At 46.5% G+C, this 14,506-nt stretch overlaps 1 protein-coding gene across 1 annotated transcript in view; it reads right to left on the reverse strand.

Moving 5' to 3' along the window:
- Nucleotides 1–14,506, reverse strand: part of CHSY1 (chondroitin sulfate synthase 1) — a 76,603-nt gene that overhangs the window by 55,731 nt on the left and 6,366 nt on the right. The window contains exon 2 of the mRNA XM_027879187.1: nt 11,080–11,575. Coding sequence (XP_027734988.1) covers nt 11,080–11,575 — 496 coding nt within the window. The remainder of the gene's footprint in view (nt 1–11,079; nt 11,576–14,506) is intronic.

Genomic DNA, 14,506 nt, shown 5'->3' on the forward strand with positions numbered 1-14,506 from the left:
TACACATTTCACACTTCCCCTGCACCGGGAACCGCGAGGGCAGATGGCACGAGGCAGACGCCGCGGGCTGGAGGAACGACCTGCTGGCTCTGCAGGGCCACCTCAGGGATCTGGAGGAGCCACCCTACCACCACAAGGAAGGTGACTTTGCCCCCAGCTTCCATCCTCCCCGCATCGGAACTGCACGGTTCGATTTAAACCTGAGCCAACCTGCGCTTCAGCAGAGACTCCTCCGTGCAAGAGATCACCACAAAACACCTCTGATCCACCAGTCAGAGCTCCAGACAAAGGCTTCTCATCCCAGTGCTTCAGCACCCAGCTGCTGTTTTGTATATTTTGAAATACACTTTTCATCCTCACCCCTGTTTCCAGCTCTGAAATTAGGCTAATTCTTTAAGGTCGCAGGAGCCACGGTGTTATTTTTGGCCTAGAAAAGATAAGAAACCACGTGGACAGTTTCTCCTCAGTGCAAGCACACACAGCAGCAGTCCTACCACTGGCAAACTTCAGGATTCAGCCAAAACACATTATTCCACGGGATCAGAGGAGGCTTCCAGTTGGGCCCACTAAAACACAAGCAAGACAAAGTGCAACTGCAAAAGGCTCTTGCGGTGACTACAGCGAACATTTCAACTCCAGGGAGTCAGAGAAGGGGGGGGGGGCGGGGAAGATTACTTGAAAAAGTCAAAGAAAAATTGCTCTGTCCAAAACCTGGAAAAGCCACAGTTAGCAAACTCTCCCAGGGAAGCAAAAGCCCTGCTGCTTTATGAAGATTAAATCTGCTATTGTCTCACAGTTGTTGGTTGTTCGGTGTTTTTTTTTTTTTAGATAAAGTTCCCCTTGGCCAAGGATGTCAGGAAGTGTCTTCAACAGGAGAAGGATATAAAAACAGGTATGCCAGTTTATTACCTGTGATAAGGTTAAACAAACAAGGTAAGATAAGGTGAGGGTAAGGCTTGATAAATCATCTGTGATAAGGTTAAGCAAATTTCTCCTTTGTCAGGACAGCAAAGACTAACATGCAAGGGCAGGATATTTTTGCTGACCTGGACAATGAATGCAGGAGGTGAATGTTCTGGAGTCGCTCATGTTGGACAGGACTGTTTTTAGTGAAGCATCTGGTCTGAAGACTGTAGGAAACCATTAAAAAAATTGGGTCAGGCATTTAACCCACTCTGCACCCAAACATTATGGGGGACTGTAAAAAAAAATTCAGACCTAAGATACAGACAGTTCCCCACTGAGTATCTGTGCAGAATTACACATTATACACCCCCACCTACTAAGAACTTTCTTAGTCCTTACTGAGGACAAAGAACTTTGCCCTTATGCAGAGATGCTGAGAAGTGAACTCTGCTGTCCCCTGGGCAATTGTTTTCTCTCTCTGTAAGACAGTAACACATAATAAAACTTACGGTTATAAAGGATTAAGGCAGCTCAGTTAATACAAACTAGCACTCTCTCCTGCATTCCTCGCTAATACAGTGGTGACATAACCAGCCAAAACATGTAGCCTTAATTCAAATAAGGTTTAAAGAAGTTACTGCCAAGTAATTACACCCATTGAAGGCCCATGAGCAGAGGAACCTTCATTAATACCCTGCTGCTGCTCTCAGAGCACTTTTCTAACCAGCTGCACCAATCTGAAGTGGCAACCATGGACAAGAGCAGGCAACAAGTTTTCATGAGCAAACTTGTGCCTGCTTTTCAGGAGGCACACGGTCTGAGCAGGGCCACGAGGACAGCGGGCAAGGACACAGCATCCAAATGCTGGCTGCCTGCTCAGCAAGGCCGGGGCAACCCTGAGGCAGAGGGGCTTTCTGACAACGTCCTTCTTTATTTTTCTGTTAACATGCTTTTAATTCGCAGCTGGAAGAAGGTGGCAGTGGCACTCCTGGAGCTACAAGCAGCTTTTTAATACCCTCTCCTGCTTTCTAATGAACTCCCGGCTGAGTCCAAACTAGGGGGTTCCCATTTATTTCGTTGCTAATCCTGGCCTCTGTCTAAGAACCTGTGCTTAATCCACAAAGAGCACCGGATGCTTTCTGAAGGCTGCTTCCAAGAACAAAAATACGGCACTCAGCTGGAGCTCCCTAAAGCCATTCAGTAGGAAGGATTAAACCCAGAGACTTGGGTGGAACTTTAGATCCAGTGGGCATGACCCTACCTGTGCTCTCTTCATTACACAAGAGCGTGTCTTTGCCTTTCCCTAAACCTCTTTCCAAGCTAACGACCCTAAAGCACCGGCTCCAGGAGCCTCAGCCCAAAGCTCTGCGCAAACATTCAGGGCTCCCATCCTGCACCGAGGTGCTCTCAGCTACAAACCAGGGCACTTAAAGGAAGCTGTTTGCCCTGTCCCAGCAATGCTCCCAGGACATCAGTGAAGCAGACAAGCAGAGAAGTTTCAGCTGCACTGGAAGTGCTGGGCTGCTCACCTGTAAAAAGGGAGCTCGCTGCAGTGGCTCTCCTCTTATCAGCAAAGCTTCACATCAGGGCACAGCACTGCCATGCGGACAAACGACAAATGATGATCAGACAGTTCCTACTCCAAGAGTCTTAAAAAATGGTCCTTAATAGCTTGGGTCCTTAATAGCAATATATAAATGATATTCAGGCTCTGATTCTTTTCCTGAAGTCATCATTACCACACGAGCTGCAAGTAACAGACATGAAGCTCAAGTGGTTCTTCAGAACTCACCTGAAACAAATCTGTCACAACTTTCACTTTGGTTTCTTTATTATAGCAGCACTTTTAACTTGCTCAAGACACAACTGGAAAAACAACATTGGTACTAACTTGTTTTCACAGCAGAAACGTACTTTTATGTAAGAAACTAACCAGAAATAACCAGGACTCGACTTGCACAAGGACTCCCAAATACACTTTCAGCTGAAACTTCAGGACTGAAGAAAACAAAAACAGTTAGTTCCCTAAACTCTTCCAATTAAGCTCCCAACTTCTTTGTGACACATAAAGGTCATTTTGGTCTGGGCATGCAGGAAGATAATCCCCACCCTTCAGGCAGTTGGGATTTCTGGCAAGATTTTAAGAGGTCTCCAGCTGATAACCATGAAAGTTCACACCACCAGGAGTCCAGATAAGCTTTTAACACAGGAAATTAGTGCAAAAATGTTTTAAGCATTTTAAAGATCAATTAAGATGGTGTAACAGTCCAGCAAAGTAGAATCGAGTTCTCTGCTTCAAATCAGATGGTTTTAGAATACAAAACAGCAGCTCTTCAGCTGGGAGGTGTCTACAGGAAATGAGGTTAGACAAATGCAGGGTAATTAATCCTCTGTGCAGTCAGATTAGGGACTCACACAGTCCACAGGGCCATCACACACAGATCACAGCACTGGGCTAAACTGCTACCTGCCTGCTGCAAGTTGTCATCTTCCACCTTCCCTGTCCCCCCATGAATCAGGGGTTCTCCCACCAGAGCCTAAAAAGCCAAGCTCCTTCCTGACACCTCAGGTGCACGTGGGTACAATGCATGAGAAGACAACATGTGCAGTTTTCATTTGCAACTGCAGGTGCAAGCCACAAAAAAGGGAACTTGCCAGCACTCCAAATGCAACCTTTTGCCTTGTCAGCACCAGGGGACCACAAATCCATCGAGGACAGTGACTGTAGGAGAACCAAAAGGAGAACTGGGAGCTCCTGGGCCCGGGTGAGGAGTCACCTGGCGTTAATACCTCTTTTCAATCCCTCTCCCAGCACCAGCAGGAAATCAGTGGCTGCCAACAGCGTGAACTGGCAAAATGCGACTGCAGGGATCAGAAATGCATCCCCAGACACTGCCCTGATACACTGTCAGCCCAGGGAAGCGCTCACAGAGCAGCTGCTTAGTGCTGCCTCAGGTGAGTGAGCCTGATAGGAACTATTTGCTCCAAAAGCATTAAGAAAACCCTTCAAAACAGGTTAATGCTACACACCACTGTGGCTACAACCAGCCTAAACCAACTCTGGATAATTATCTGTGTTGATTCAAAAAATTCAAAAAGCAAACAATGCTTTACACTAAATTTGGTTGTTTGTTTGGTTTTTTTAAGTAACAAATAGATATTACATCCAACCCCACCAGATCCATACATTTACAAAATCTAACTTTTGTTCCTTTTGTTTTTATTGAAAAAAATCCCAGTATTTCTCAAAGCACCATACTCCAAGCATAATACAGTTTGCACTGAAGATATTTAGAGCTGTGTGTTCCTACCATCCCGTCGGTGACCTCAGCTAAGTTTATATTAAGCCCCTTCCCCACATCAGCACTTCATTTCTATTTCCCATCACCAAACAAGTCTGGTTTTTCTCTCCCTTGCTTACAGGCTCTGACATCTCCACGCTGCTGGTGCTTTAAGCTGCTCACAGGACTCAGCTATAATAGACTGAAGGGAGAAATGCAAATATTCTCTCCAAATTAACACAACTAACCCCCCCTCCCCTAAACATCCAGGTCACAGTTACCCTCTACACACAGACCAGCTAAAAACTTCCATAATGAGAGCCCCAGATGAAAACACTTCATGTCCCCTTCAGTGAGAAAGATAATTTTTTTTTAAATTTATTTTTTTACTGCCGAGTCACATACGACATTTACAGAGATTCTGTTTATACAGAAATCATGAAGTGGTTTATTCCCCCACCCTTGTATTTTATACACAGAAATAAGCACTAAATAAAATGGAAAAAGAAACTTGCCAACTCAAAATTCGGTCAGACATAACTGACCCATGGGAGATAACTGACTACAAAGGTATTACTGGGTTTGGTATTGATTAGATTTGGAATTTAACAGTGTCCTTCCAAGGTCTCCAATCAGGTGGGATTCTCCTGCAAGAAACAGTGCAGCTCTGATCACAGCACAATGTTGTTTCTTCCAAGTCTCACAGTTCCAGCAAGCTGTAAAGTACCTACCCTAAAGAATCTACCCTGTGGGATGGCTTTGCCATCAGTTCAAAAGACAAAATTACAATAGAAAGCTTCTAGTCTGACTTACCTCCCTCTACCTATCCCCACTGCTGCTCAACAGAACAAACTCAAATCCTCAACTATCTTCTGAGTGCCTTAATTAACAAACTGGGATGATGAGCTATTTTACTCGAGTTCTTTGTCCTGCCATGCAATGAAGGATTAGCCTTTCCTGACTTGTCCTCGAGATAACAACTAATCCTGATGGCTCTCTCAACTCAACAGGCTGCACAGATCCTAATTTATAACCGAACCACTGCACTTCGTGACAATAATAATGGGGGAAAAGCAATACTTCTGTTTGCTGGCTTCATGGCTGAAGCTGCACCACACCATCAAAGTCCTCATTTCAGCAACCCTCAGCTTAGGCATTAGGTCAAGTCACCCCGCTACCTAAGGACAGATTACGTGTGTGCTCACAAGAACTAGGTCAGTCCCAAACAGTCTCTACAGCCTGGAAAGGCATCTGTGTGTAAGCACGAGCCACACAGCCCTCCACTTTGAAAAGGATGGTCTGCACAAAGGGAGTGGGATCCACACTCAGGTTTTGTTACAACACTTGCTCTTGATTTCTGCAACACAGAAGAAACCTTTACCAACCTGAGCTCAGAAGTCTCTCAGAAATAACTTAGTGAAGCCACGCTCTCCCTCTTCGAAATGTCTGGTTCTCAAATACTCAACTATTTTCTGAACTGAAAGGGCCAGGTCAGGACCTGGGTGCAGACCCGAGACAAGTCTCCTTATTCCAAACCCTCCTAATCCACGCCTAGTTTCACAAGCCCAGTCTGCAGCCTTTACTCTCTCCTTTGACCTCTCTGCCCTCCTCCTCAGCAAACACTAAAATTAAACCACAGTGGTCAAACCACGCTGCCTCTCCCACTGTCCTCGCAGTGACTCCCTGTCACATCAGTCACGTATTTTCAGTCTCACACTGACCCCCACACATCACCTGCCCTGCCCAGATAATGCTCTTCTCTAGTCTTACCTGTCTGTCCTCATTACAAAATGCCATTCCTCATTACCTTCAGGGAGCTCAATCTCCATCCATCCCCAGAGCACACGGCCACCCACTTACAATTTAATCTAAAGCCAAAAAGACATCTCAGAAGCGTTTTGAAGATAAAATTCAGTGCTGGAAGAAAGACGATTTATAAACATCCACTTTAAAACTCCAGGCGCTTTTGTATCCTCCCTCTCTCACACGTGATTTGTATTGCAGGTTTCTTGAATGAAGAGGTGCAGTGGGCTGCACACCCAGGGAGATAAGATATCTTGACCTGTCAGGGTTTGCCAAGTTGCTATGCTCTGACAAAAAGCACAAGCTTTGAAGCCAGGACAATACACATACACTAGAGCATCTGATTTCAGAAGTGCTGCTGGATGCTCCCACCACCAAGACAAGTCTGGAGTCTAAGGCAAGGGTTTCAGAGCCAGAGTGACCAAACATTACAGCCCAACCCCACTGCCCTCAGAGCCTGCAGAGAACTGAGGTGCTTCAGAGCACCCTGCCCAGCAACTCCTCACAGACCCATCCTGCTCTGAGATGCTGCAGCAGCCACTGCACACAGTGTGCCACACACGAGCCACCTGCAACAGGAATATAATCTGCTTTTTTGATAACCAAGGAAGGTTTTCTCAGAGGATAAAGCAAAGGAACTGCACATTAGCTGTTAACAGCTGCACCTCTTCCCAGTCTTTCAGATCTGATCAATCACACCACAATCAATCTTTTTTTGACTTCTGGTTGTCTTACTGAAAACCATAACCTTCAGTTTTGCCCACGGGAGAGTCCATTCCAGAAACGGCACGTTCTGGCACTGCCAATGTACTTGGCAGGCAGAATGTACACTTTAAGGGCTTTCCCAACTTCAGTGAATTTCACAGTAGCAATTATCTTCAATTACTCCAGATGAAAGACCACACAAAATGTTAATTCAAGCCCCCCCTCTCCCAGAAGCCCCCTGCTATCCCCAGTCACCACTGCCCTACTTTTTGCCTCACCAACGCCCAGAAGGTTGGACCTGCTCTTTTCCCTGATGCTCACGTTTCCTGATGGGATCACTGCCTTTGTCATACCTTCTTTTCTATGTATATTATAAAAAATCCTGTCTCATTTAAGAGTATTTCTGCCACCTCCACACAGATACATTTGGCTGCTTTTTACCTAATTTGTCCCACAGCCTCAATCAGAACAGAAGGAAAAACAGAGAAAACATCTGGGCATTTGCACCAGCAGTCAGAGACAGACTAAGCCACTCCGTGAGATCCAGCTGTTTCTGCTGCACTGTAGGACACAAAGCAGCATCACCTAAAAGCTGTGTGTGTCAGAAGGGCTTTATTAGTGAAGAAATTAATGGGATATATCAGCACTACCTTGATTTCTAGCAGCTACAAAGAGCTGGTATTAAAGTTGTGAAGATATTTAACATAAATTAGAACAATGTTCAGCAGCAGCTACGAAACAAGACTGAAACAAAACCAAGCTACACAGCGATGGCTTCGTAATTCAGGTGCAGTTAGAGGAAACAGCAGACTCAAAATAAAAACTGAGATCAGCAACATGTTGGGATGGTTTAAACCACAAATGAGAGAGCTTGTCTGCAAAACTGAAACTTGTTCTCGGGCTGAACTGCCAAGACCACACATGGCACCACATGGCAGTGCAGGAGAAAACAAAACTTCCACGTCCCTGTGATCCATGCAAGATGAACTGGAAGAACTGCTGGTGAAAGTCAAGAAGAGAAGGAAGGAGACTTAAGTATGTACATTTTTTCTGAGAAAAACACGCAGCAAGCGTGCCAGAGGTCCAAAGTACCAACATGCACTAGAAATGCAGAATCATCTCACTTTCAGAGCTAGTCTTTGGTCCTCCTCAGGAGGAATGACTACCCTCTGCATTGCTTCACAGACCCTCGAGCTCCCTTCTGTAAACTACTGAGACTTCCTAGCTCCATTCTCTTCATGGCTTTTTTTCTTCCAGTTTGCTGCGTGAAACCTCCAGCCCTGGCCGCTCCACCCCACGGGGCACTGAGCTTTACAGCTATTTGTCAAACAGCAGCGACAGTCTCGGCTTTGTTTTTACAGTGATGATAATCCTTGCCCTAAAGAACTCACATTTAACAGGCATGTCTCATCTGTGACTCACTCGACCTGTGTCAAATACGGCAACCCCTACGAGCCTAAAACCCATCACGGGCTGTCCTAAAAATCCCATCATGGGCTGCAAACTGCTCCTGGAGCAGCTGCCTGGGTGGGTCAGATGAAGCTCCCCGGAGCCCAGGGAGCTTCAGTTCTCAAGCCTGCACAGGCTGTTGCTGCCTCTTTTCTGAGGTGAGATGACACAGGAAGTCCAAAGAATCGCGGTGTCAATTCCTCTACTGTGTTTGCTGAAAAGCTCCCGACGGCAGGAAGAGCGTGAACAAATCTTTACAAGTCTCGAAACGGGCAATAACTGGTGCCACTAATGAAGTGGTCTGAGAGGCACCGCGGAGAGCTGAGAAGTGACAGAAACACAGGAAGGGGGGGAAAAAAAAAGGGGTTTTGAGACAGACTGCTGCGAGCAGAAAAAAACACACAGAGCCCGGCCTGGTGATGCGTTTGGGCACAACACCAGGGCCAGGGAAGATGAGCAGCACAGTAAAGACATTGTGGGATCCTGAAAATGGGAGAAAGGGGGCAGTGACAGTCGTGGAGATGAGTAAAACGGTTCTGGGCAGGGAGCCCACCACGAGAACAGTGCAGGCGAAAAGCCACCCGCAGAGAGGTCCGGCAGGGCGCTCCACGTCCAAGATGCTACGGACTAGAACCAGCGAGATGGGGGGAGGTGACTGCAAAGCCCTGAGCTCCTCATTTGTGCTGCCACTCGAGCCTCTCCAGAATAGGAAGTGCAGGCTGCAAAGGAGAAGTTTGAGGTCAGGGTTTTCTGAGGCCAACGCCGCTCTGTTTGCCGGGCCTCGCGCCGTCGCGGCTTCCCTTTCCATGGGAATTGTGAGGAACCTGGTGGCTGTGCCCCAGCAGAGCAGGCACAGATAAACCTTTCTCCTCCATCAGGAGCTCACTGCAGTACAACACTTTGCAATTCACTTCCAGTGGCCTGTTACTTGATGTTCACGAACGCACAAGACACGGAAAATGTCGCTTTTACACCAGGCTTTCCCAACACAGCTGTTACGACAGCTGTGTCATTTCACACAGCTATTGCTTTATCGGAAATAAAATACCAGGCACATTTCATCTAGTTGTCTGGGCAATGAGGGGACCACATTAAAAAAAAAAAGAAAAAAAGAAAAAAAAAAAAAAAGGAAAAGAAGACAGGTTTTTAAATTGAAAAGCCACAACTAAATGAGAGTGGACCTACTCCTTGCAGAAGCAGAGTGCTTTCATCACTGGAACTCTTCCCTCCTCCCCAAACAGCTGAGCCTTAACATCTCACACTCTTGGGTTACTCCTGAACATCCTACAGTTTATACACTTCACACAAACCAATTTTAAGTAATTCATGGCACTTGGGAGAATCCAGCACTAGGGATAATTTAACAGAAGCTGATCAAACAAAACTGATTTTGAGAAAAGCCCCATCTATTTCTGTCAGACAGCATTCCTAGTGCAGTTGTGCGCTGTCATTAGCTATTTCAATCCAACATTTGATCATATTGAACTTAGGAGAGCTCTGCCAGTTTAAGTAGAATAAAAATGTTAACCTTCAGTAACTTCATCAAACGCCACACGGTACAGGCACTCACAGCAGAAGTTATTTCAACTCTGAATGTCTAGAGTAAAAATTTTACGCGGCCAAAATCTGTGGAAAAAGTTACTGATTCCTTACAAACGTCTAACCACAATGCTGGCAATACGGAAACTAGTTCCAGTTCTGAAAGCAAGGAACATGGAGACACACTGTTAGTCCAGAAAATCTCTAGGCACAAAAGATGTGAATGAATTACTGCAGCTGGAAACCTCCTTCCCCCTCGTCAGAGGCTTTCCCATCACCGAACTGTGAACTGAAACGAAGCAACAGCTTTTGGGGGCAGAAACTCGGTGTCAGAAGTTGAACACAAGTCTTTGCCAGTGAGAGAGTGGCTCAGGAGCAATATCTGTCATCGTCTGTGACCACAGCTCCTGTCACACGGGCAGAAGAATTCCCCCCCCCTTCACCACATCCCATAAAAGGACAAAGTGGTAGTTGCGTCAAGTCGTAAATGTTTGTGCACAAAAACCGTTCACCCTCTCTTCTGCTTTCAGCTTCTCCCTTATTTCTACGACAGACCCACTGGTATTTGCTCTGATGAAACTGCAGCTCAAGCCCAGCAGGTGTTTTCAACCAGGCAGCCTGCAAACACCAAGACTCGATTTAAAAAGCCCAGCACACCCAGGCAGGAGAAGCCCCTCACCCCTGAGAGGAGCTGCCAGCCCCCAGCAAAAAGCAGCAGGAAACTCTGCCATCAGCAGGCTGGGACTCTCTAGTTTATTTTCCCCCAAATGCCAAAGTTGCAGCTACATCAGTGAGGGCAGACCATGAGTTTTGGTGTAAGAGTGCTGATTTGTCTCTGCTGACATCAAGGACCTGCCGAGCAGGATAGGGCTGCCAGCGAGTCCCCAGGGCAGCAACAGATACGGGCCGTGCAGGGTGACAGTGCCAGCCACCAGGAGACATCTCTGGTTTGGGGAAAAACTGTCACTGTCAGGGCAAACATCTGTCAGCCTCACACATTTCAACTGTGGTAAGAAACACGGTAATTGTATCATCCATTTTCCACGCTCGCACCGTGACGAGCTAAAGAAGATAAAAGGAGGCTTGGGCAGTCAGGACTGCAGGGAATCGTGGCCATTTTGATTTAAGCCTATTCCCTTTCTGTCTAAATAAACATATCTGTTACGAATGATGAATGTTCCTCCCCTCGTGTGCCTCATGCCCAACTCTGCTTCCCTCAGCGCTGCACTTCCATATTTCCGTAGGTCTTTCCTGACACTTGTAGGAAACAAAAAAGTGTAGAAACTGCACAGCTGGGAGGCCAAGCTGCAAAGGGAGGCGAGGGCCGTGTACAACAGCACTCCCCTGCTGCAGCCTCTCCCCCCCTCCCCCAAAGCACGCCCGTCATCCTCCTTACCTCGTAGGACCACACGCACTGCACTCCCGCAAACCTCCGCACGCATCTCCCCACTTCCACGTCCTCGTGGGTCGTGTACATCTCCCGCAGGCACTCGCCGATGTGGGGCACCATCCTCCGCAGCACCTCCCGGCTCATGATCACTCCTGGCCCCCCCATGCAGAAGTTCTCGCCCGGTTCCAGCGCCAGCTTCCCCATCTCCTCGGTGGTGCCGAGCCCGGTCTGCCCCAGGAAGAGCGGCTCGCTGCTGTTCAGGCTCCGCAGGAAGTTCTCCAGCTTGTCCCCTTTGATGTAAACGTCGTCGTCAGCCCTCATAAACCATTCGTATTTGTCCAAGTAGTGGTCATGCATGTATTTGAGCATCATGAAAGATTTCTTCTGGGGTGGGTAAGAGTCATCTACGCCCGGGAGCGGCACGATGGGGATGGGAATAGAGGTGTCCGAACCCTCGCTGGAGAAGAACTCAACCTTGCCAGGAATGGTTTTGGACCACGTTCTAGATTGAAAAAGACAAGAAGGACTAATTTAAGTATGCAAACCAGGACAGGCAGAGAGTGCTCCCAGAGGCTGCACCTCATCTGCTTTACAAATTGTCTTTATAAACGCCCTGAAAGGTTATTTTTCGCCACACAAATGGCACCCAGAGCAACTGGTACAAGACACAAAAAGGTCTGCTATGACAAGCCTCTGAATATCATTTTTGCACCTCCATGTGTTAGCAAAGTCATTTGATAGTAGAAGTTCACTAGTGGAAGGCAGGATTTCTTAAGAACCCTCAGTTTTGGACTAACTAGTACTGGTCACAAAATACAGAGGGAAGCCAGTATGGACAAACAATTCACGTACAACTGGATTTAACATTTCCAAAGCTTCCCTGCAGGTTATTCAGCATCATCTCCATCTTCCATTCCTTCTAAGCCTCCCCAAAAGCTCAGATGTGCACTCAGAAGTACAGACTTCCAGAGAGTAAATTCACATGAACTTGTAAGGAATTGATATCCCGTGGGAAAGCAACCAAACAGCAACTTCTCCAGATGCTGCCTGGAGAAGCAAAGCAGAAAGCATGGAGCAACAGTAACCTCAGGCAGGTTTGTCCATACCACTAAAGTCAGTAAAAGGCACCTGTAAAACATGTAACTCCCACAATAACGTGGTGCTACCAACACTCACACCTCCAGCAGCTTTCCAGACGCTTCATTCCAGACTTTAGTGGAGGGGAACATCACGGAAGAGGAGCTTTTTCTGCGCAAAGCAGCACAGAGACAACATCTGCTCCACACCTTCCGTGCTCCTCTGACAAATCCAACCCCTCTGCGTGGGCAAACTGGGTCACTTCTATGGCAGGAAGAGCTGCAGGATGATTCCTCCAGGCAGACTGCAGAACACTGTCTCCTCCAGGGAGGATTTCCAGTCATGTAACTGTTACAGGCTTGCCCTAAAAATTATTCGTTTTAAGCTTTCAGGACCATTTTCTGAGATTCTATCTGGGGAAGAAAGCAGAGATCACATATCCCTCACAGTGAAAACTATTTTCATCGGTAAACCAACAAGTTTTGCCCCTTTTTTCATAGGGGGGAGAATATTTTAAAATTATATTTGGTGACTGTGCTCAGAATATAACCTAAAGGTGAATGTGAAAACACTCTCAAGGTAAAGGACACAGTATTCCCTCAATGCATCACTGTCACTCTGACCAGATGCCTCTCAGTACAGCTTTCTTGCCAAAACCTGAGCAGATTTTGGGCAGCACAGACCATTTGAAATTTGAAATCTCCAGAATTAGCTGTTGTGCAAAGTCTGAGACACAAAAATATTTCAGAAGAACTATTCCTAAAGCTCCACCAGAAAACACAAAGGTATTTAATGAGGCTTCCGTAAACATCAACTTTGACACCTTAACAGTTTCACACTAATTGAGCTGTGTGCAATTAATATCACCCAATTACTTTAAAAGCTTTGTCTTCTGGATTTCTTACTGCCCTGGGTAGCGTTTCATAGGAAAAGTTTACATCCCAGCTTCCCAAAGAGCACAGAGTAAAGCAAACAGAAACATTCCCACCGACTTCACAACAGAGGTGATGAGGCTTTTAATCATCAGTCATGCAATTAATGCACAGTACTACTGGTTATAAGTCATATCCTGTTAAAGCACTGAAAGCTGCCCCTTGTAAACGTGACATGATCATATCTCGACCTTCCACTATTAAGGAAGTCCTGCTGTTTATTTTGTGACACCCACACTCACCATACAAATCATCTACAGCTCTTCCCACACCAACTCCCAATCTAAGTTTAAAAGGCTTCTTTTCATTAAAGATACTCGATGCATCTCAATTTTAATCTCACAGAAACAAAAAAGGCAGAAGCAGCTACTGAGAAATTTCATCCACTGCAAGCAGCTCCCAAGGCAGCTTTCAATGAACCCAGGACAAGTTATTACCTAAAGTCTTATGGAAATTTCTGTTTATTGACTTTTTCATTCAAAAGCAAACAAAGAATTTTCAGCCTTGCTCTCCATATCCTGAAAGATCTGCCTTTCTAATGACTACAATCTACGGACAACACAGGATGGTTTCTATCACTCCAAGCTTTAGCTCCTTTCTGGACTCATGAGGATTTGTCTTCAACTAGTTTGTTGGGTTTTTTTTAAACCACCACCCAACTCTGTTGGTTCCCAGCTTAAATTTACTCCCTGCTCTCCAACCTGGTACCCTCACCTCTGGACCCACAAAGTACTGTCAAGTGAAGAATTCCCACTCAATGAAGAGGGAACAAAATGCATCTACACCCATAAACCCTGGCATGCTTGATTCCCAGCCTTCTCATTGCACTAAAACCCTCAAATCAAAGCCAGTTTGAGCCCATTTTTCCATGTGCCTGAGCCATACTTAAGTTTCCCATTAAAGCAGGAGTACACCAGAGACATATTCCTGCGTATGTGAGGAGCACAACACAGACAGGAAGACCAGGTCCTAACAATAACCACACCCCAAGGACCAGTGTGTGACCTGGGTCGGCACCAAAACGTTACTTCAGCCTCGGGATCTCACGTCAACCACATCAACCACATCGACCGAGCCCCAGCACAGCTTGACTGAGCCTTTGTTCACTTCCTGCAACAACACAATTTCTGGGATGAGACAACTCGACGTGTTGTGACTGTGGCTTTGAGCGTTTGTTCGAACCCAGGCAGGCAAAACACATTCCCACATGGAAAAATGGCCCGAGTGTCTGTGACAACGGGCAGAGGCTGAAACAATGGAGTCACCACGGGCTGCTCCTCACGTCGGAGCCACAGCTCGCTGCGGCCCTTTTTCGGGGAGAGAACACACAGGGAACAGTTTGCTCAGGAAACATGTTGTTGCGCTCAGCCAAAGAAGCCAAACCACAGACAGCAAGATGAACTGTGAGCACGTCTTTCTGACCC

The sequence above is a fragment of the Empidonax traillii genome, unplaced genomic scaffold (assembly GCF_003031625.1).
Source record: "Empidonax traillii isolate 1590-97213 ecotype Southwest subspecies unplaced genomic scaffold, ASM303162v1 scaffold52:size1600334, whole genome shotgun sequence".
In the NCBI taxonomy this organism is placed as follows: domain Eukaryota; kingdom Metazoa; phylum Chordata; class Aves; order Passeriformes; family Tyrannidae; genus Empidonax; species Empidonax traillii.